Source organism: Arachis hypogaea, chromosome 9 (assembly GCF_003086295.3).
Source record: "Arachis hypogaea cultivar Tifrunner chromosome 9, arahy.Tifrunner.gnm2.J5K5, whole genome shotgun sequence".
NCBI lineage: Eukaryota > Viridiplantae > Streptophyta > Magnoliopsida > Fabales > Fabaceae > Arachis > Arachis hypogaea.
Genome location: NC_092044.1, coordinates 112955960 through 112978291, shown reverse-complemented (window position 1 = coordinate 112978291; position 22332 = coordinate 112955960). Strand labels below are relative to the sequence as shown.

Here is a 22332-nt window from a genome sequence, read left to right as displayed (position 1 = left end):
TCGCTATCAAAGATCACCTTATTTCGACGAAGCCAGAGTGCATTCATTGTGCATACAAAAAGGAGGGGCCAATGAACCCCTTTGAAGAGGGATTGGGATGATAAATTCTCCAACAACCAAGGGAGGAGGGGGGTGTTGAAAAAGTCACCAAATCTCAATCTGGCATCAATGCTCATCCATGTTTGTCTCGCGACTCTGCAGTCTCGGATCACATGGAGCATCGATTCGGTTGCCTCACCACAACTAACACAAGATCCATCCTGGGCCATATTTCTTTTGACTCTAATCTCATTTGTTAATAGCACCTCATTTGCAACAAGCCAGCAAAAAGTACGCAGCCTTTGGGGAGCTTCAAGCTTCCAAATCTTCGAAAATAGCTTAGCTTTAGAGTTATCTGAAGGGCTTAGGTAAAGAGAGCAAGCTGACTTGATAGAAAATGCATCGTCTGATGTCAACAGCCAAGCTAGAATATCTTCTCCCATCTCTGGTTCAGGTGTTTTCGTCGACCTAAAAACGGAAATCCAATCGTCGCCTAGGACTACTGTAATTCGATTGAGATCCCACCTCCGGTCTGATACACAGTCACACACACGTTCCTCCAACATATTAGGAAACACCTCGGGCTGAGCAAAATCAATCAGGTGGTGTACCCCTGGCATCCAATGATCAGTCCAGAAGTTAACATTTTCCCCGGACCCAAGTCTCCAAACAAGATTGTCAGCAAACTTCTTCCAAACATGAAAGATACCTTTCCAAGCATTAGACGAAGATAGATGTTTTGTGATAAGTGGCAGGGAGTCATCTCCACATCCATACTTGCTGCGGACTATCTTTACCCATAGCATATCCTTATTATGGATTAGCTTCCAGGCCAGCTTCATAAGATTTGCATTATTCAACACTCTAGCCGGTCTGAGGCCCAAACCGCCTTGGCGTTTGGGAAGGCAAACTTTCTCCCAACTCATGAGATGAGGTTTCCTCCCCGAGCTAACACTTTCCCACAAAAAATTCCTGCAGATTTTATCAATGCTATCACAAATGCTTAGAGGAAGTTTTATGGTCTGCATGACATAGGAAGGAATAGACGCCAATGCTGATTGAGTGGGAGTAACTCTGCCCGCAAGAGAAAGATTTTTAGCCTTCCACGAACTAAGTCTATTAGCCATTCTATCTAATATGAATTGAAAGTCCTCCTTCTTGGAACGACCATGAAAGAGAGGGACTCCAAGGTACTTACCCATATTGTTTGTTAGCCTCATTCCCAAAGCATCACTCAGTTCTTTTTTCCTAGCGAAGCACATATTATCAGAGAAGTAGACACAGGATTTAACATAATTTACCTTTTGCCCCGAACATTTACAAAACAATTCCAGAATGTCCCGTACAACTTCAACCTGCTCCATGGAAGCTTTCCCGAATAGAACAATATCGTCAGCAAAGCAAATATGGGAGAGTTTCGGCCCACCTCTATTCAAAACCATCGGCTCCCAAAAATTATGATTAACAGCAAAGGAGATAATCTGAGACAATCTTTCTATACATAAAACAAAGAGATACAGTGACATAGGATCACCCTGTTGAATACCTCTGGAAGGAGTAAAAGAATTGGACGGGATACCATTCCACAGGACTTTCATATCCGCAGACGAATAGCAATGAGAGATCAGGTCAACTAGATTCTCTGGCAGTCTAGCTTCAATTAAAGTATCCCTGATAAACTCCCAGTTCAAAAGATCATAAGCTTTCTCCAAATATATCTTAATAGCCATATAACCGCAAGCACCTTTCTTGATCCTCATGGAATAGATGGCCTCTTAGGCTATGATAATATTATCTGCACTCTGCCTGCCAAGGACAAAACTTGACTGGGAGGGGCCAATTAATTTGGGCATAACCTGCTTCAGCCGATGAGAGATAATCTTTGTAATGAGCTTATACGAAACATTACAAATCCCAATAGGCCGAAAGTGACTAAAGGTTTTTGGAGCGTCAATCTTCGGGATAAGCGAGATATAAGTGCTATTCGCCACTTTAATTTCTTCATGATTGTTGAAAACCCGAAAAACCCAATTTACCACTGAGGTTTTAACAGATTTCCAATTACTTTGATAAAACATCGGAGGCAAGCCGTCAGGCCCCGGTGCCTTCCAGGCTCCCATAGAGAACATAGCAGATTGGATTTCTTCAACAGTCACCATTCTTCCTAGCTGGTTTTGCTCCTCATATGATAGAGTCGGAAACAAGCCTGGAGCATTTAGTTTCTCACAATTCCCATCATCAGTATACAGAGTTAGAAAGTGTTGTGCTCCAATATTCTGAATTTGTTGCACATCATCGATCCATTGTCCTTCTGCATTTTTAATCATGGTTATTCTGTTTCTTCTCCTCCTGGCAGATGCTGTGCTATGGAAATAAGCAGTATTCTTATCACCATAATTAATCCATTTGCACCTAGAACATTGCTTCCAGTAGACTTCTTCCTGAATAAGCAAAGTTTCCAATTCCTTGCACAATTGGATTTGAAGATTATCAAGAAAAGGATTCGGCGTGAAACTGAGATGAGCAGAAATACCATTTAATCTCGCCAGTATCCGATTTTTTCTTTTAATTAGATCGCCAAACACCTCTAGATTCCAAATTTTAGCAGCCTCCATGAAAGTGGAGATATTTACCTCCAGCTGATTATCAACATCCTAACTACTCCTTAGTAAGTTATTAAAATCATTGTGAGTCATCCATGCCGCAATAAACCGAAATGGGTGAGTAGAGGAGCCAGGATTTTTGGAAGATCTCAAATCAAGTAATAATGGGGCATGATCAGATTTCAGTTTCGGAAGGTGTTTTACTACTGCATGATTAAATTTTTGAACCCAAGAAGGGTTCGCAACGTACCTGTCTAATCTCCTTTGAATACTATCTCTCTGCCAAGTAAATGGCTGTCCTTGGAAGCCAATGTCTTGGAGACCACATTCAAAGAGACAATTTGAGAAGCGAGCATGATCCCTGGAGAGAGTTGAGGTACCCCATGTATCTGCCAATGAGAGAACACAATTGAAATCACCCCCCAGACACCAATCACCATGCACCAGATCCCCTAATCTTTGCAAATTTTTCCATAATTCGGATCTTGGTCCAATATGAGGTGAACCATAGACTACCGTCAGATACCAGTATTGTTCATTACAAAAAGAAACTCTAAGATAAATAAATTACCTATGTGACTCAATAACATGAACATCCCAGAAACTGCCATTCCACATAAGCCAGATCCCGCCTAAGAAACCACATCCTTCCACTAGATGCCAATTCGGAAAACCAAATTTTTGAGCCACATTCTCCGCTTTAGCCCCCGAGATATGTGTTTCAAGTAAACAAAGAAAACCAGAATGAAATCTATTGCACAGGTCCTTCACCAATCTGGAGAAACCTTTACCACCCACACCTCTACAGTTCCAATTTATTATATTCATGATAAGCAGCAATAAAAAGGAGACGAGGGACCAAACGGCCAGAAATTACTGCGCATTTGGCGTAGCACCTATGGCGATATCTGCCACCATGTTATCTGAAAGCACCCCAATATGGGATATAGCTGAAACTGACTTACCAGCATTTACGTTCTGATTTGCTCCTGGATCAAGGGGATTTGCTGCTGAATTCCTCACTCCAGGTTTAAGGCGAAGCTGCTCCACCATCGCAGAAGCTTCCATGGAGGGTAAGTGAGTTTGAACCCCCAGGAAACATCCCGTTCTCCCAACCGTCACTACCTTCCATGCTTTGAGCTTGTTTAATTAAATTAATAGAATTCCAATAATTTTCCTTTCTCTGATTGTGGACCTCTGTAGAGCTGGAACCTTCTATCTCCTTTCCCTTCCAAGTAGACACACTCGTATTAACTATTGTCCCTTTATTCTGATTAGTATGAGGTTTTTGAGATGGTTTTTTATTTTCTTTTCCTATTGTGGCAGGTTTTGCAAACATAGCAGCTTTATTGTGCTGAGGTTTTTTGACCCTGGACTCCAGATGAGCTTCATTCTGCCTACCCACCAAGTCCATTTGTGTCGACTCCTGGTTTTCTATTGGTCTAGAACCTGGTACCTTGAGCCCAGTGCAACATTAACTCCCTTATTTAGATCAAGCCCAGAGACTTTTTTCTTCATATTTTTTCTTTGGGGCCTCTTAACTATCATCCAAGGCCCAAAAGAATTCAAGGTGTTCCCATTTTCCATATCTTCATTCAGATCTGACACCCCAATATCCATTCCCACATTATTTATAACTGGATTAACTGAATTCAAAAGTTCCGGCATCAAAGTAGTGGATTTCACAACCAAGTTCTTTGGAACATTTTTCGATTGACCACCACCATCAGTGCACGGTGGTTGAACATTCTCCTTCCTTACCCCTCCTTCCGAACATAGCTCAACTCTATGACCATAACGGCCACAACCGAAGCAAATCAAATGTAGTCCTTCGTATTCCAGTTTGAAGTTGCGACCCAGTACTTTGATTGCTGGAACCAGTTTGCGCCTCAGGTCAATTTCCACACACAAACGTGCAAATTTTCCTCTAGAATGAATGGAAGTATTCTGGTCAATCTTTAACATTGTTCCTATCTTTTCCCCAACTCTCTATAGAAATTTATCAGTATACAACTCCACAGGCAGTTCGGGAATACGCACCTAAACCGTAATTTTTTGGACAAAATCATTTGAAGGCTGGAATAGGGGCCTCCATCTCTGCACCAACAGATAGTGGTCTGCAACTAGCCAATGACCTTCAAATAAGGCATGTCGATAGTCACCTTCATCCATGAATCTCACTAAAAAGAAATCACATGTTAAGTCAATTTGAGATCTCCATTCCGTGACCAAGCCCTCCGAATCCAAGCCTCCATCGCTCGAAATTCCAGACTCTTGCCAAGCAGCTTCACGATGAGAGAAAGTTTCCATGGTTTGCACCACTGATTATATTCCTCCAAGGAGACTTCTACTACCGGTTTTGGATTGAAGGGAGCCTCCTCTTCCTGATTCACATCCTCGATCTCCTCCAAACCATAATCCTCAGCCACTAACTGCACAATTTCTGTTGGAGACAACACAATTCCCGTATCATCCGGCATCAACCTGTCCTTGTATGTACTCACTTGTTCCGGATCTTTCATCCTCGGTCCACACCCATCAAGCAGGGTGCTCTTGTTCTCACTCGATTGAATCCCCTGGCTGGAATTGGGATTTTCTATGATCATACTTTCTCCGTCTCCAACAAATTTCACGTTGTCATCCGCATCCGGCAGTGATTCATCCCCATTCGGCTTTGCTTTCTTAACGCTACGAAGCCTCGAGTCTTCTTCTTGGGGAGATTCCCCTTCTGGCAGCTTTGCATTCTCCAATACCATTCGGTTTCGTGACCTAATTCTTCAAATATTTTTAATTTTTATTAATATTAAACCAACTTAGTTAGACTTGATTAATAAAAATACTTAAATGTGTAACATTATTCATAATTATTATTATTATTCTAAAAATTGATCATTTACTAATAAATTTAGAGGAATATTAGGGACCAGCAACTTTTGTGATTTGTAGTCATCAATAATGATTTTAATAGTGTGAGATTTGTATAAAATTTCATTCAATAATTCATTTTTCTTTGCCGATTACATATATCGGTCAGAATTTAATAAATTGCTTGCCTCTAAACTTTTCCATAAATTTAGTCAAGCCTATCCTAATAAACTTTAGTTATATTCATTTTAAACCTTACATTCACTTTAAAGATATCATAACCAATCTTATTTATTGTAACTTAACTTTATTTTTCAGTAATTTTATAAGAACTTTAATTTTGGTACACTTATAATCTAATACTTTTATCACATGATCGTTCAATCAAATCCAATTTATTTGCTAATGATCATTTATTTAAATAGACGATATAAAAAATAATTTTATTAATTATTGTGTTGATGTGTTTTTATAAAATAAAAAATTTCTAAATGTTAATTATAAATTATAAATTTAATTAATTTTAATACATTGAAATATTGAACTATTCTGAGATATATGTTGATCTTCAATTTTAAAATATGAAATAGATCTAGTCAAAAAAAAAAAAAAAAAAATAGATCTATAGAAGCAAGAACCAAAAGATACGATTCGAGACGCCGCCAAGCACCAGAAGGGCGCGTGGGTCGTGAGTCGTGAAGTATGGCGGTGAGGTTTTTCAAACTCAAATCAAGGATTACCGCCAATTATGAACCCTAGGGTTTCTCTCAAATCCCTAATTCAGTTTTCTTTTCTCTATGCAGGACGACGAATTCGCCGATGAACTGGAGCCCTTGTTTGATTACAGTCGCGTTCAGCCCCCCGTCATTCCCCTCGACGATGGTTTGAATCCGAAAATATCTTCTCTTTTGCTTCTTAGTCGAAGTTGAATTTGAATTCCTAATTGTTGTTGATGAATCTCAGCAGATGATGATGATGATAAGGATGCTGTTCCCCCCAAGAAGGGAAAAACCTCTCATGATCCTGTAATTACAGCATTGCTCCGACTTTCTACCTATTTGCAATTGATTGTTTCTGCAATTTGGGAACTTATTGAAACTGTTGTTGGGATTTAGGTTGTGCCTGAGAAGAAGAAGACTGACGTGAAGCCGGTGCCGGTGGTGGATATTGACGATGAGGATGATTGGTTGCCTCCTCCACCAAAGGTCTCCACTGATGCACACAAGTCTATTGATGAAGATTCAACACTCAAGAAGTTGAGGTTATGTGCATTTTTTACTCTTCAAACTAATTTTCATTTTACAATTGCCAGATCCTTGCGATTATTACTATATAACCAATTAAGCATGTTGCACGATCCACACTAATATCTATATTGTGTAATGAAATGATGAACTGCAACAGTTTAGATTTTTTTTGGTAATACCTCCCCCTTGTTTGTGTGTTAATAATGTGGATAAGAGTAATGACTAATTGAAAGTTGAAACAGAAGAAAACATGCTCAGTTATCTTTGATTTTAAAAGAAAACCTACCACGTTTTTGGTAGAGTTTCTTATAAGGTTTTATTCATCTATGTAGATTGAAGAAGCAAGAACTTCAAGATTTGTTCAAAACTGTTGAGGAGTCTGAAAAAAGTGAAATCTGTGATTCACCGAAGTCTTCCATGGATGATACAAGTGAGAAAACATCAAAACCTGCAGAAAGACCTAAGATTTTGATCTCAATTCAAGACAAGAGCGAAAAGAAGCCAGTTCGTGTGTACAGGGTATATAATTTCTCCAGTACTTATACTTCGTGTAGTCATTGTACTATTTGTATTTCTTATTGCTTTGTAATTTCAAAACTAGAGTCTGCTTTTCCAAAAAGTTAGTGCTTTGCATTTGTGGTCAAATATAGGTTGTAACTTGTAACTAAAACTTGTGTTGAAATGTAGGACATGGTGACTCTGCTATATATGTTGAAATGAAATAAATTGAATTTCAGTTTGCACCATTTAAACCAGAGTTTGTGATGCTTTTTAGAAAGATCTGATTTTGCATTTCTTTTTAGGTCATATTTTATGATAATTTGGCAGAGTGGAGATAATTTTTTTATATTTCAGCTTGATGTCTGAATCTTGTTCTTCAATTCTCTGTAGGATGACAAGTTTGAAAGGATTTTCAAAATGTATGCTGAGAAACTGGGATGTGATCAAAACAAGATAGTGTTATCATTTGATGGTGATAAAATCAGTCCTTCCGAAACCCCGGATATCCTTGGGATGGAAGATGGTGACATGATTGAAGTTCATGTGAAATCAAGCTGATATAGGGTGAGACATCTTATAGCTTCTACAAATTATTCATTCCTGTAATCTTGTTATAATACTATTTGGTGATGCTGTGTACGACTCGAATTGACTCTAAATGTGTCACAATGATGAATTTTGATGTGTATCCAAAGTAAAAAGTAGGAGGGGTCTATTGTAAAAATAGTTATCCGAGCCCCAAATTGTAGCTTGAAAATATTTATAATCTGATTTCTTACTAATAATCTAATGTACCTTCATTCAGGTCTATCAATCAGGGATGCTCATCCTGGCATTTTGGAGCCTCTGTTTTTTGTCGTCAAGTGTTTTTATTGTCATCATTGTGTCTCTGTATTGTAGGAGAAAGCCGAACATATTGACAATATTTGACCTAATTGTACAGCATATGTTTTTTGGGAACGTTTTAGCTAAAGTTTTTGGTAGAAGATTCTCGGCTACTTGGTATAGTTCTGTGAAAAAAAATGCAAAAACGCTATTTGGAGTTTTTGGAATCCCCATGTTTGATTGATTTTTGTTTGTCACGACTAACAAACTAATGAAACGATGCTGATTTAAATTTTGGGAAGGGGAATCCATATTCTAGTTCGATATTATATGGTAAATAGTCTTCACTGTTCAGGGATACTGAACTTGGACGAACGAACCACTTTGTTCTTCTCTCCTTGTTCTATTCTTTTGTAGTTTCCATTATGTATTTATATTTTATATTAAGTCGTCATTGACTATATTTATTACTTTAATTTATCAAGTTGATGTCATTTGATGTGGTGCATTATGTTTATAATAATATATATATTAATCTGTCAAAATAATAATAACAAAAATAATAAATCTATATATTACATGGATAACGCCGTACATAGCGAGGATTTACTTTCAATTAGAATTTAGAAAACATTTAAAGAGTTGCAATTTGCAAATCAATGGGCTGAAGTACCCACCGTGCTAGTATAAACAACTTCATATTTCGTGGAAAAAATAATCACATTGACTGTCACAATTTGATGCATATAAGTGGAAACCTAGTAATACCCATTTATTATCATATATTGAAGGTTTTCCGAAATTGAGTAATAGTTGTAGGCACCGACACTTTTCTTTTCTCTGCACTACCTGTTGTCCCTATTTTCAACGCTTTTGCCTGTAGATTCAAATGCGCAATGAACTTAATACTGACATTCCAAAACTGAAATGATTTCATATTGTGTTTCGTTGAGCCCAAAATTAACAAATAAATTGTGAGTTTGTCCTGTGATAGTATAACAAAGCCTTGACTCTTGAGTGTTGACTCTTGATAGATGGAAAAGGTTAAGATGGGTGTGGCTCGTGAATCACGGGGGTGGGTTGAAGGTGTGTGGGTCCTACAAGGTTCCCCGCGCCCATCCCGGTTCGCAAGTTAGAAGGCGAAGTTTGATTGGCGGAGTGATGAACTTTCGGATCAACATTACCATTACCTTGACCTTTCTTTTCACATGTGAGGGAGGGTGAGGCACGCACTACACTATGCATCGGATAACGTCCCTGGACCCCACCACTCCTTGTCCACGTCTTCCCTTCCACGCTGGAAAGTTCACTCTCTTTATGACACGTCACCTCCACCATTGGGGCAAACACCTACAACGACCGTACCACCAACACCCAAACCCAGCGACGCATGTCTCCTCTCTCCTTCATACAACGCATTACACGACCTCACACTCGTCACACTCTTCTCTTTTCTTAGTTCTTCTCCCAAACTCCCTAATTTCTCCTTACTTAGTTGGATCAATTCAATTCCTTCCTCTTGAGAGAAGAAAAATAAAAAAATAGTTGCTGGTTTTATTGGGAAACAATCACGGGTACGTCTCTTCCTTTCTTCTTTTGCAGTTTTCCATGTAATTTGTGAAGTCAGCTCCTCCGCCTGCTTGCTTCTCTGAGTTTCACGAGAATTTCATGCTAGTTCTCTCTCTTACAAGGACGGACTGCTTTCTAACTTTGGGATTTTATAATTGTTTATTTGTTTTTGGGAACTTTAATAATTGCGATCTTTTCTTTATTTGCCTTTTTTTTGGTATTTTTCATTTTTGGGAGGTTACAGTGCTTTGCTGTTGCTAAGTTACCATTAATTTGGAATTTTCCAAGCTGGGCATGTGCATGAATGTGATGATTATTATTGATGAGTGATGATGACAACTATCATACTATAACTACAGTGTGTTCCGCATGCAACAGTTTAATTGACTATGCAACTTTTCCCTTTCGGATATCCAACAAAATTGGAGCTACAGAACTAGGATCTGAAGTTTGACTTTTACTGCCTTATTACTGGTTACCATCGTTTTTTATTATTGTTGTAAGGATTCAACTCCATGCAACTATATTTTGATGTAAACTTATGGTCTTCCTTTTAGCTATATTCTGATTTGTTTTTATTGTATATTTTACATTTTTTTTTTTTGCTTTAGACAGGACAGAATGGATTCCTTAACTTGACTTTGCCTTTGATGGAAAAGGTCTCTGTATATATCTGAGACCAGCTAGGCTAATATCTGGATTCTACTACATTCAAATTGCTGGCAGATTAGCATGGAGTTTCACAATTTCAGTGCTCATGTTCATGTTTGAAAACCAAAAGGGAATGGAGAAGGTCTGTGAATTCTGCACGGATTTGAGGCCACTTGTATATTGTAAGGCTGATGCAGCTTATCTGTGTCTATCCTGTGATTCAAAGGTGCATTTTGCGAATGCACTGTCCAGCCGGCATCTTCGGACCCTTGTTTGTAACTCTTGTAGGTACCATCTTGCTTATGTGCAGTGTTTGGATCACAAAATATTAATTTGTCAAGAGTGTGATCAGAAGCTGCACGATGTCTCTTTACCACATCGAAAACGAGCTATCAGAAGTTTCATGGGTTGCCCTTCTGCTAAAGACTTTGCGATGCTATGGTGTTTTGGCTTGAATGAGATGGAAAACATCACCTGTGAGGATTTGTTTGGATCTGCTTCATGTGTTTCCGCTGATTCAAATATGGCACAAGCCTCTGTACGGGCTAGAAGTCGAATATCATCTAAGGCCAAACTTCATGGGGGATCGAGCAGTCGACAAGGTCAGGTATGCCTGATGATTATATATATTGATTAGCCATGTAAATTTTTTAGACTAACAGACAAAATGGTACTTAAAAAGTGATTGATTGCAAAAATCTGAAGCGAATACATAACTTAAAGCAGCCCATATATGAGGATACAGAGGTTGGATCACTGGATGTAAGTTTACCTTTGATATTCATTTTGAAAATGAATATCAATATGGAGTGGTTATTAATTGAGAGTTGAAAAGGACCTATACTTTAATTGCTTTCATTTTGTTTTTGGATTTATGCAATGAAAGGATGCTTGAATTTAAGCCTTTGTTTTTGTAGAATTTGAAACCTGGTATAAGTCGTCTTGCAGATATTATACAGTGATCAAGAGCGAAAAAAGATTCTGCAGCAGATTATTGATTTAAAACAGCTTCAGCTAAATGAGAATACTGGTCAAACAATAAAGATAAATGGACCTGAAGAAGAAACAGACTTAACTTCTTCAGCATATCAAACTATCAAGAAATCAGATGAAAAGTTCAATAAGCAAGAACAAAATTCAAAGGATGTTGTGGAAAAAGACAGTCACACAGTGGAGCTGAATCCTGAACCTTTGCCTTCTACGTTTTCTCAGCTTGATAACTTACCTTCAATTGTAGATCTTCCCTTACATGGAGAGTTGTTCTGGACAGGGAAAAGTCCACCCCGAAGTAATCAGGTCAGCCTATAACTACAAACTTATTCTGCTGCTCTGGACTTTTCTGCAGTGATAAGCATGCTTTTGATATGGGACTTAGTGCCAAATCATATGGAAATATGGTGTTCAGTTCATAAAGATGTGCAATACATCATTTTTCTTTTCCTCTTTTTAGTCTAATAATCCAGTTAAAAAGAAAATAATCTCAAAATGCTCAACATTTTATGCTGATGTCAACTAAGATAGATAATATGCCTTATATAGGCAACTCAAAGCACCCCAAATTTACTAGTAAGACGAGCCAAATGAATTGAATGTCTGACATCTAGCAGTGTAAGCAAACACATGTATACTCTTTGTTGCAGTAACTATTAACATTCTATTTATTCAAATGAGGTTGGTTGTCATTTTATCGATTCAATACTCAAGCCTCTGGATTTTTGGTCATCTTGGAAAATTCTTTTTGTGAATCTTTGCAGTTGTGGTCCCAAAACATACAAGACCTTGGGATATGTGAAGAACTTGTTTGTCGAGATGATTTCAACATACCTGACGTTGATCTAACATTCCAAAACTTTGAGGAACTATTTGGAGATCAAGATCCAGTTAGAGCACTGCTTGATGATAATGATGTTTCCTGCTCCTCTTTAGAGAAGGATATGTCAATTGATAAGTCAGATATTGACAATCTAAGTGCAATAGAGGTCTGAATTTATACCTTCTGCTCTCTGAAATTTCTAACATCTTAACATTATATTCAACGCGTGTTATATTAAAGCATCATCATATACTTTATATGAGCTTGAGCAGAACATGGATCATATGGATAGCTTTTTGTAGACATGAATTATGTTTGCATAAATTTGTTGCTGTCATTCATTGTTGTTAGTGATTCCAAACAAGTAAATGAAGTTACAAAGTTGGCATATGTATGTAAAAGTTGTTGCAGCATTTTACAAATATAGTGTTTTATAAAATAGAAAAATGAGTGGCTATTGTAGCCTTCTATAGTTCTATGTGTGGTGCAATGGTTTGAGTCCGTTATTGTGTAGCACAAGCATAAATTACATTTAGAAGAACATATGAACTTGTTAATTTAAAGTTGATTCCATTTGGTCTTCAACAAAATCTTATAATCAACTATTTGCAGGTGTTGATGATTGAGCTAGTGTTTAAGATCTAAGATGTGAATGTAACAACATCAATGATATATCCTGCCTCAGAAATAAATTATTTTTTAATGTTATTGCTGTTGTCTGTGATGAAAGGATTCTTCGGCAGCCATATCAATTACCATCTTGCAATCAGCTCGTGAGAACAAGGATATCGATAGTACCAACATCCAGCATTATCCAAGAAGCACAGATCCTCCACACACAATTCGACCATTCGAGTCAACTGTGTCATCGTCTGTTTCAAGATTCTGGGCTGCAAGCAGTCCTACTTATCACAATGACGGTGCCCTTTCTCCCTGCAGTGAAGAGAAAGGCTATTTAGGAAATTCAGCTGAATTGGAGATATCACATATGGAGGCCACACAAAATCTCACTCTCACGTATGAAGAGAAGCCATCTCGACGGTAAGTGCTAATTATCTCCCTTCATCCTTCCTTGTTTTGAACAATCACATACTATGGTGCTTTCTGATTTCAGAAGAAAATTGCATCAATCTCCATCTCAGTATTGTTGTTAATATCTGAGCTTACTATTATTGTTACCATGCTGGTTTTAATAGTCGCAATAATGCAGGATGAGCCTGGAAATACCAATTAGGGTCAATTACACTAATCTCCCCTGAGATAAATTATATAATATTCGATATCATAGTCATATGAGTTCACTAATTAGGTGATCTACTGCATACTAATTCGCGCATACCATTTCATAATCCATACCGGAACATCATAAGTATACTTTCTACATAAAATATTTTACATATGGCATACCTTATACTACCAACCTGTTCCGGTATCGGAACATATTGCGTTCCATATAACTATAATCAATACCTTTGTATTGTATAAATTGAAGTGTGCCGTATGTAATGTCTTTTAATTAACTTTAGGGGAGTTCAGTGTGATCTACCCTAGTAACTGATATATGTATGCCACTATTTTTCACATTTTTCTTGTTTATATTCTTTTGGTTCCAGGAACGAGAAGCAAGTTCGACTCCCATCTGGGAAACCTGGAGCTAATGTAAGAAAGAAGGTGAAAGGCACTGTCAAGGCAGAAAGCTATCGACCTTAGCTAGCAATAGCGTGTGAATGCTTTATATATATATATATATATATATATATATATATATATATTTTCATGTTCATTTCACCAACTGATTCTTTCATTTTCATCATACACATACTTTTATATATTTCTAACAAGTATAGGGAGCACCATAATGTTAATATACTACTTCTTATTTGGAAGATTTAACATGTGTGCTTCTAATTAATTAGTAATAAGGGATAAGATCTACACATATTAGTCTCCCATTCAAATCTGCTAGCAGCCATTTTCAGTTGTAGCTCTGTGAATTGAGACAAAACAGAGAAAGGGACATCTGCTCCTTAGGCTTGACAAAACCACAAGAACAGCTAATTGAGATTGGTTTAGTTATAATAGTCTGCATGGACCGAAGCTGTAATGAAAAGGAAATGTAATCTGACCATTGCTTGTTTTATGGAAAGTCATTATGAGAAGAATTGTGTGGCTAACTTAACAACCGTGACACAAGGGAAGCCCTTCACTCATTGGAGGAAAAATCAATATCCGGATTAGTTATCTTTTAATATTTAGAAATTACAAATTCATTTATCGCAATAAAAGGACAACAAATTAGTCTTTCGATGTAAAAATCATACTATATGCGAGGACTAACGTGGGCCTGTTTTTTTTTTTAAGATGAGTTTGTTATTTATAAATTTTGATTAACTACTTTACTTTTTTATGGATGGGATTAGGAATTTAATCTTGCTTTTTAAAAAAAAAATGATTTATTGGTACCATGTATTTGTGTTCTTTTATTCACCATTTCACCAAACATTTTGATATAAGATTTTGAATTGATAGAGTAGCGATTAGAAGAAGAGGTTGTTGTAAATGTGATTAAGAAGCAAGCACCTTTGCCTTCACCTCAGAAATAAGAAAAGAGTATGATGGGCTCTATCTTCCTAAATGACATGTGGCTTAAGATGTCCTCATGACTTGAAAATTGGAAACATATGTGCCAAAGACCACCAGCCAATAACCTCCGATCCTTCAAAATAACTTCAAAATCAAGCATTAAATAATCAAATGCCTCTTCTAACCGCAACTACACCTCGAATACGCTCTCTAAACTCTCTCTCCCCCCTTATTATGTTTTCTGTTAGAACCGATAAAGTCATTATATTCTTTATATACAATACATGTTCTAGGTGGGACCCTATTGTGTGCTTTCGATGTGATTGAATGTTGATTAGAGTTGGACATCATTTCATATTGCCAACCATCATATACATACCACAAATCCTAATTAATCTAACTTTTCCTGATTTGATTGTTTTAAGAAAAAAAATAAACAATCACATATTTGATGGAATAGAAATGAGTTGAAAAGATGAATACAATAGTAATTGATATGAGAATTATTGAAGTGTATGTAGTTCAATGATAAATGCAGATTCAAATAGATACCCATCTGATCCAAAATAAATTGAACATGTGATTTCAACAAATATTTTGAAAAATTTTTGTTAGATCTCTATCTTTTTGAAATATTTTTTTTTATAATTATGCAATTTTTTCATGATTCAACTCCAATTTTCTGAAAAAAAAAAGCCTCCAGTGCAACATTCACTAAATTACATTTATTCCAATTTAATTTCTTTGAAAATCTAAGTACATATCTTTAAATTAATGTATCTAAATTTAAGTTATTGTGAATCCAAAAAATCATTCACTATATGCATTTTAAGTTCTTAACAACCTTTTCTTTTTTCCGATAAACATTGATTTCATTTTCATGTCCAAAAGAATAAAACTATAAAAGTTGTACTCATTTTATCTCCACTATTTTTTTTCTTAATTTTCTCTAATTTTAAAATTTCTTTCCTCCGTTGCTATCTCTTTCACTCTGAGTTCACATACTCATGTAAGTACAAACTAGCCTCTATGTAAAATCTTCTGTTACTTATATATTAAGTGTAGCTAAATATATGAGACCAATTTTATTTATTTGAACATATTAAATATACATAATTTAAACATAATAAAAAACAAAAATGATGTAATAATTTATATTTTTCTTCTTTTTTTTTCGTTTACAATGCCACTATGGTATGTAGTATAGTATATTAGTATGTACTATGTACAACAGTACACGTAGCTTCTTTCCATATCTCCGGCCATGATCATTTGATGGAGCTACAGAATAAAAGTTTGCAATTGCAATGTAGTGAGTAGTGACCCTGAGACCTGACTCTACAGCAAGTCAGCAACCTGTGCCTTTCATCTCCATGGACCCCACCAGACTAGATTACCCAAACAGCCCCCGCTGATACCGAGTTCTACTGAAAAGAGTAGGGGCTAACGTGGTAAAATCACTTCCCACCCCTCGATAATTGCACAAGGGTCCGAAAGAGCATTCTGTTAGGAAGTGTGTCGGAGACGGTTTTTTTCCCTCGCACCAAACACACTACCCCTCTCTCACTCATCGCCACTATATAAACCCTTCTTCCACCTTTCTCTCTCTCTCAAGAAGCTCAGAACCAGACGACGACGTCAGGTCAGGGATTCTTCTTCTTTGCTCCTTAGCGTCCATGTTACGTTCCACAAACTCTGATTCGTATCTCAATTGGACCTTACTCTATTCCGTTATTTTCCATTTCAATTTATTGTTATCATATTTTTATATTTGTTATATAATGATTGTTTCATCAATATCATGTTCATTTCTTGAATCATTGCGTTTTGTTTTTAGTTTTTGTTTATATATATTCGATCACATTTATAACAGTTTCTGTGAATTCTTGATGATTCTGTAAAGCAATTGCGACGTAGAAATTTGATGTACGAATGAGCTAAAGAAATGTGACTGATTCCGTTAATTAGTTTATAGTCAAGTTTCTGATATTTTCATATATTTGATCGCGATATTTACAGCATAAATCTTGCATCGAGGAGAGAAAAAAAATGCATAACAAGGAAGCTTGCTCTCCCTCCTCCAATGGCGGATTTGGCGCCAACACCGCTACTGGCGGTGGTCAAATCCAGTCCAATGGCGGCGCATTGGCTTCGTTCTACTCTGCTCTCTTGAACGACAATCCGTCGCTCTCGGCGAATAGCAGCAGCTCGCTTTACCCGTACTCTGAGTCGGGAACTCAGATCAACTCGTACGACTCTTGCGTCATACAGAAGCACCAGGACATGGTGAATCGTCACAGCATGTGCCTTAATCGCCTCGTGGAGACTTCCAAGGAGGTAGAATCTCTGCGGCAAGAGAACGCGCATCTCCGTGCGGTGAACAAGGAGCTCCAGAAGCAGCTCAACTTCGTCATCCAGGCTTCGCTGGAGAACCAATTCGGTGGCGGCTCCTCCTGCCAGGGTCAAACGACGCCGTTCGACGTGGTGCATGGATTCCGCGGGTTTCAGATTGGGGAAGGAAAAGAGAATTGCGGTGATTGGAATAGTAACAACACCAACAATAATAGCAATAACAATAAGGAGCAGGAAGTTTCGGACGAGAGTCCAACGAGCGTGATTGAGAACAACGGCGTTGAGGTTGAGAGGTTCTCTCTCCCAAAGAGCATATCTGTGAGGTCCAATGGTTACCTGAAGATGGCTCAGTCTGCTGCTGCGGCTACTGCCACCAACACCACTACCTGTCGCACTAAGCCTACGACTCGCCCACGCGTCTCCTCCACTCCACCTGATGCCGTTGTAAGCACGTAAAACTCACGCGCTATATATTTTTTCCTTTTAATTAATTAGTTTATTAATATTGTTTATTAGTATTAGTCAATTATCTTCTTTGCTTTGGTGTGTGTGATTATTGTTGCTTTTATCGTTATTTACCGAACTTGAAATGCCTTGATAATCCTTTTTTCCTTCGGAAACAAGTTATGTAAAAACCTTGCTTGTCAGCGTCATAAACTGGTAGCTGCAACGAATGGAGTAGTTTGGTTGTTTTCTAAATGACGGGTATATAATTAGAAAAATGCGTGTGCTTGTTTTGTAAGGGTGCAAGCACACTCTAGCTGCAGGTAAGCTCACCCGACCCCATTCGCTCTAGTTGCTTTGAGGCACAAAAGAGGACTAGTAGCCCGACTTTGAAGCATTTTGTGTGATAGTCTGAATAAGTAACCTGCGTATTGGTACCTTTGGCTTAGGATCGTTAGGTGGGCTTCTTGATTTTTTTCCATTTTTGGCAAAGTTTGTGGCTATTTAGTACCTTCACTACCTTTGTACAATAACTATATTTTGCATGTGTATCTAGGATGAATTTATTATTGCATATTTACCAGTAGCATGACGGAGAAAGATAGAGACATACTTAAGGGGTCAAATATTTACCTTTTTCTTCATATACAGATGACTTTTAAAATAGGCTAATTCTGTGATGTTTATAAATTGATATCTAATTTTTATAAATACCATGATAATCACTTTTAAAATATTCATGATAGCAATCTACTGTCAACATCCAATCCGCCGGTGATGCTGCGGGTGGTGTGTAAGTTCAAAGTTTTATTACATGAAGGCAAAAAATAACTTGAGGACACTACCAATATGGATAAAATGGGTGTATATATACACACACTAATTATGTAGCTACTTAAATAGAATCATGACTTTACTTTCAATTGTTTACGAAATTACAATATCGAAAGGACATCAATATGGCTGACGACAACCAGATTCAATTGTTGTCATCCAGAAGAGGAGTTACTATCTTTTATTTGTTGGTGGTTGATCTATAGGGTTTGACTATTGTTTAATATTTGCGTATGTTTTGTATGGTGCAGCAAAAGGTATATGTGCGTGGAGGGAAGACAGAGGAAGAGCCTCTTGAGATGGTGGTTTATAACCAAGGGATGTTCAAGACTGAGCTGTGCAATAAATGGCAGGAAACAGGGACATGCCCATATGGAGACCACTGCCAATTTGCTCACGGCATAGGGGAGCTTCGCCCAGTGATCCGCCACCCCCGCTACAAAACTGAGGTCTGCAGGATGGTCCTTGCTGGTGTTGTATGTCCATATGGCCATAGATGCCATTTCCGCCACGCACTCACTGAACAAGAGAAAGCTATATCACATCCTAAGTCCAGAACAATCAAGCTCGAAAGATAGATAAGATACCTGCTAAGTCCCACGGAGAGAATGGACATGTTCATATCACTCAACGAATTGAAGACCATACATAATAATTTTCTTCTTTGTGTAATTACAGACATAGACAAGCATTATAGGGGGAAAAAAAAGTTTAATAATAACTTTCCTAATGAATAGCAAAGGAAAGCAAGGGGGGAAAAACAAAGAAAAAGAAAAAGAGAGGTTCGCATCAAGGTGAGATCTATAGCAGGATTCTTGAGGCGAATATTATTGGTCGTCATTCTTTTTTCTTTTGAATCTGGACTCTTTTTTTTTATGGTGACATTTTGGATACCTCATACCTAATCCGTTTGGTGATCCCACACCAGTAACCAAGGGAAAGTACGCTTAGTAATGATGCTATTTTTTTGATACAATGCAAAGCAAGCAATTTCTGATTGTGGCTGTAATATGTTTCTTGTAGTCTAGCTTTTTGCTTGTACGGTATTTTTGCTTCTTGTACTATCTCTTTTACTATAAACATAAATACATTTACCTTAGGAATAGACTTCATGGGAAAAAAAAATATTATATACATTATTTTTTTTCATATCATTTTTGTTTTTTATCTTTAATATTAAAAGTGAGTTTTAATAATTAAGAAAAATTGTGTTTTGTATCATAAAAAATATAGATATATACAAAAAAACGATGCAAACATTATTCTCCTAAATAAAAAATAAAAATAAGAGTATTACAAGAGGCTTTTAAGATTGTTTTGTTTTCGGCCTGAGCAAGTTGAAAAATGTTTGGGCTGTGAATGCACCAGCCAAGGGCTGGGTATTACCATTCATGTTTGGGCCTCGATAATTTTGGTTAACTCAATTATAGGATTGTAGGTATCCTGGGCCTCATAACTTCTCACGACCCCGAAAGATACAGCAGAAGAGATAATCATTAGACTCCGCCAGGCCCACTTGACCAAAAAAAACAAGGACGCCGCCAGGCTACGGATTCCTTTTTATGATTATACTTCATATTTTTGGCGTAGTAGCACTTAAGTCAAATGGCCAACCAAAATTGTAATGTTTTAAGAGATTATTAATACTAAGACACTGATATACTTGTATATGAATTGGCAATGCCTAATTGCTTAGAAGGCAAACAGTGAGTAGGACGACAGAAAAACTAAAAATGTTGAAGTTTGCTTACACAGCCGTTTGTAGCGGTAAACGTGTCCATGTTATCTCTAAAGTCTAAACAATAATAGAGGGTAGTGGTCCCAGTTTGGTCATTGTGCTCCCCGTCTAATGTAATCTCCATTGGCTTTATTATAGAAAGCTGACCTACCCTCACTTGCACGCCATGACCAAGGCTCTCTCCGCACTATTAATTTGTGGAATTAGTGCATCCAAATCCCAAATTGTTCGAGAGAGAAGGGAAAGAGGGAAGAGCTTGAGGAAGTTATGGGATATGGGAGGACCGGCAAATTAGCATAGCAAATCTCATCTGAATTTTTGGATGATATTTCTATTTATTTTGCCGATTCCACCCATTCCTATGATTTCCTCTCGTTCCTCTCTTTCTACTCGCCTCTCCCCTCTCACTTATTCCTTTTTGGTAAGCCATATCTACTCTTATAAATGCATCTCCTTTTATGTTTAATATCTTTCTAGTTTCTATCCTCATAAAACATGTCATTATAATAATACTAATACTTTGGATCTTGCCATATTCCTATAACAGACTCACTGCCACTTATTTCAACATAAACTAATTGTTCTAACATCTTTAATTAACACTCGCTTTGTTTCCATGCTCGCTCTCCTTGTTGATCTATACTAAACAGAGCTCCACGACAAGGCTAAATTTTCTTATTGATCAATAGATCCACGATTCCAGTTCGGTATGCTTACTAATAATAAATATATATAGTACTAGATATTTTTATCCTCTATGTTTCAAGAGGAACTACTGTTAAATAGTTTCTAAACATTATTGTGTATCATTATCGCTGCTAATAGTTACCGCTTGATCCTTCATATTCCACCATTAACAACAGAAAGGGGACATCTGTATTCTATTTTCTTTTCACCACTCTCTTTTAACTGCCAACATTTTATTAATTGTTTCACTTTAAAAAATTTTTATAAAGAGGACTAAAACTAAAAGTTTATATAATCAAATATTGTATCATATATCTAGTAATATTAATTTTTTTGTTATTTTTAATAAAAAATTTATTAAAAAGTATCATATCAAAATAAAAATTTATAATAAAAATAATATTTTAATATCATTCATAACTAAAAATATTTGTTCTCCAGTATTTTTTATATATGCATTTAAAAAAAAATTAGTAAATACTGTATGTAAAATACATAGATATTAATAAATAATTTATTTAATATGTTCTAATTTTAATATTATGAGAAAATAAATAAATTTTAAAATAAATTGACTTTGTATATATTTTTCTTAATACATTTAGTTAGGAGTTATTATAAAAATTAAACTATTCTTTTATATGATAATAGATGTAAGAACTAAAGGAAAAAAAAGAGAAAAAAATAAAAGGAACAATAAAAAAATCGTTGAACAAAATGACTTGACCTATAAAAATATAGTTAGTGGAAAAAAAAGTTTTAAAACGTAAGAAATGGGATTTGAACCTAGATTTATAGTATGAAAATTTCACTTGTAAGCTACTAGGGTAGAAAACCACGTGTATATAAAATGGCAAATAACTACCTTAAAAAATTTTCACATCCAATATGCTCTTTCACAGGCAAAATTCACATCAGTGATGACCAGTTGGTACACTAATTTTTTCAACAAAAGTAAAATTATTCATAACCCCAAACTAAGCATGAATTTATAATTTAAATACAATATGAAAGCCGTCAAATCTCTCTTGGATAATTTATTTGATCAACCCTAAACACGCAAATTTTTAAGCGTACCAACATAGATTTATAATGCAAAATAAATGTAATTAAAATGTAAGCCAAACATCTCAATTTTCCTATGATACGTTTAGTGCTAAGAAAACATTTTGTGATTCTAAATACCATGCTAAGACTTTATCTATTTAAAAACTAGACTGAACATAGAGCACAAATTTAGAACAAACTAAATGATAAGGATTTATTTTTTAATCTACATTAAAGAGTACATATTTAAACTAAACTAGTTCGTTAGTCAATTTTTACTCCATTGTAAGTATTAGAATATAATTAGGATCAATTATGATTAATTAGTATTATTTAGTACATCTGAATATTTATTATAGAAAATTACGTCTTTATTATTATGATTCTCTTAGTACCTATAAATACCTTTTCATATTGTATCATTTCAGACAACTTAAGTGGACAATTTAAATATAGTCAATAATACACAAATTCTTTCTCTAATTTAATCTCTTGTTTCTAACTGTAAGCATGCCATGGAATTAATTCTAGACA

At 36.3% G+C, this 22332-nt stretch overlaps 4 protein-coding genes and 1 long non-coding RNA gene across 13 annotated transcripts; 4 read left to right on the top strand and 1 right to left on the bottom strand.

Annotated features, from left to right (window-relative positions):
• Nucleotides 1–1814: 1814 nt before the first annotated feature.
• Nucleotides 1815–3695, bottom strand: LOC140175232 (uncharacterized). The gene is made up of 4 exons (XM_072202185.1): nucleotides 3520–3695; nucleotides 3214–3444; nucleotides 2893–3099; nucleotides 1815–2553 (listed from the first exon to the last, which is right to left on the bottom strand). Exons 1-4 carry the CDS (start codon nucleotides 3693–3695, stop codon nucleotides 1815–1817), a joined length of 1353 nt encoding a protein of 450 aa, XP_072058286.1.
• A 2354-nt stretch (nucleotides 3696–6049) lies between these two features.
• On the top strand, nucleotides 6050–8307 carry LOC112712032 (uncharacterized). 3 transcript variants are annotated; one of them, XM_025764811.3, is made up of 7 exons: nucleotides 6050–6215; nucleotides 6311–6389; nucleotides 6471–6532; nucleotides 6623–6768; nucleotides 7087–7273; nucleotides 7646–7819; nucleotides 8061–8307. In XM_025764811.3, exons 1-6 carry the CDS (start codon nucleotides 6210–6212, stop codon nucleotides 7811–7813), a joined length of 648 nt encoding a protein of 215 aa, XP_025620596.1. In that variant the 5' UTR covers nucleotides 6050–6209; the 3' UTR covers nucleotides 7814–7819; nucleotides 8061–8307. The 3 variants fall into 3 exon arrangements, with proteins under 3 accessions (XP_025620596.1, XP_025620598.1, XP_025620597.1); XM_025764813.3 differs by having other exon boundaries at nucleotides 6051–6215; nucleotides 6474–6532; XM_025764812.2 differs by lacking the exon at nucleotides 6050–6215 and having other exon boundaries at nucleotides 6305–6389.
• Nucleotides 8308–9138: 831 nt separating this feature from the next.
• On the top strand, nucleotides 9139–14275 carry LOC112712030 (putative zinc finger protein At1g68190). Of its 7 annotated transcripts, none has more exons than XM_072203533.1 (7): nucleotides 9139–9654; nucleotides 10028–10148; nucleotides 10265–10907; nucleotides 11249–11596; nucleotides 12055–12279; nucleotides 12844–13154; nucleotides 13727–14275. In XM_072203533.1, the coding sequence occupies exons 3-7, from the start codon at nucleotides 10407–10409 to the stop codon at nucleotides 13821–13823; spliced, it is 1482 nt and encodes a 493-aa protein (XP_072059634.1). In that variant the 5' UTR covers nucleotides 9139–9654; nucleotides 10028–10148; nucleotides 10265–10406; the 3' UTR covers nucleotides 13824–14275. The 7 variants fall into 7 exon arrangements, with proteins under 7 accessions (XP_072059634.1, XP_025620592.1, XP_072059633.1 ...); XM_025764807.3 differs by having other exon boundaries at nucleotides 10261–10907; XM_072203532.1 differs by having other exon boundaries at nucleotides 9894–10148.
• A 1950-nt stretch (nucleotides 14276–16225) lies between these two features.
• On the top strand, nucleotides 16226–19335 carry LOC112712029 (zinc finger CCCH domain-containing protein 15-like). Its single transcript, XM_025764802.3, has 3 exons — nucleotides 16226–16338; nucleotides 16716–17492; nucleotides 18578–19335. The coding sequence occupies exons 2-3, from the start codon at nucleotides 16746–16748 to the stop codon at nucleotides 18902–18904; spliced, it is 1074 nt and encodes a 357-aa protein (XP_025620587.1). The 5' UTR covers nucleotides 16226–16338; nucleotides 16716–16745; the 3' UTR covers nucleotides 18905–19335.
• Nucleotides 19336–20016: 681 nt separating this feature from the next.
• LOC112712028 (uncharacterized) lies at nucleotides 20017–20959 on the top strand. The gene is made up of 2 exons (XR_003157658.3): nucleotides 20017–20485; nucleotides 20715–20959. It is a non-coding gene; the product is annotated as an uncharacterized lncRNA (long non-coding RNA).
• The last annotated feature ends 1373 nt before the right edge of the window (nucleotides 20960–22332 follow it).

Coding starts and splice junctions, on each gene's coding strand:
- LOC140175232 (XM_072202185.1), bottom strand. CDS start 3,695: ATGGTGGAGCAGCTTCGCCTTAAACCTGGAGTGAGGAATTCAGCAGCA. Junction 3,100..3,213: donor CATGTTATTGAGTCACATAG/GTAATTTATTTA, acceptor AAATTTGCAAAG/ATTAGGGGATCTGGTGCATG. Junction 2,554..2,892: donor ATTCAAAGGAGATTAGACAG/GTACGTTGCGAA, acceptor TGCTCATCTCAG/TTTCACGCCGAATCCTTTTC.
- LOC112712032 (XM_025764811.3), top strand. Junction 6,769..7,086: donor TCAACACTCAAGAAGTTGAG/GTTATGTGCATT, acceptor TCATCTATGTAG/ATTGAAGAAGCAAGAACTTC. Junction 7,274..7,645: donor AGCCAGTTCGTGTGTACAGG/GTATATAATTTC, acceptor AATTCTCTGTAG/GATGACAAGTTTGAAAGGAT.
- LOC112712030 (XM_025764808.3), top strand. CDS start 10,407: ATGTTCATGTTTGAAAACCAAAAGGGAATGGAGAAGGTCTGTGAATTC. Junction 12,280..12,843: donor ACAATCTAAGTGCAATAGAG/GTCTGAATTTAT, acceptor CTGTGATGAAAG/GATTCTTCGGCAGCCATATC. Junction 13,155..13,726: donor GAAGAGAAGCCATCTCGACG/GTAAGTGCTAAT, acceptor TTTTGGTTCCAG/GAACGAGAAGCAAGTTCGAC.
- LOC112712029 (XM_025764802.3), top strand. CDS start 16,746: ATGCATAACAAGGAAGCTTGCTCTCCCTCCTCCAATGGCGGATTTGGC. Junction 17,493..18,577: donor CCACTCCACCTGATGCCGTT/GTAAGCACGTAA, acceptor TGTATGGTGCAG/CAAAAGGTATATGTGCGTGG.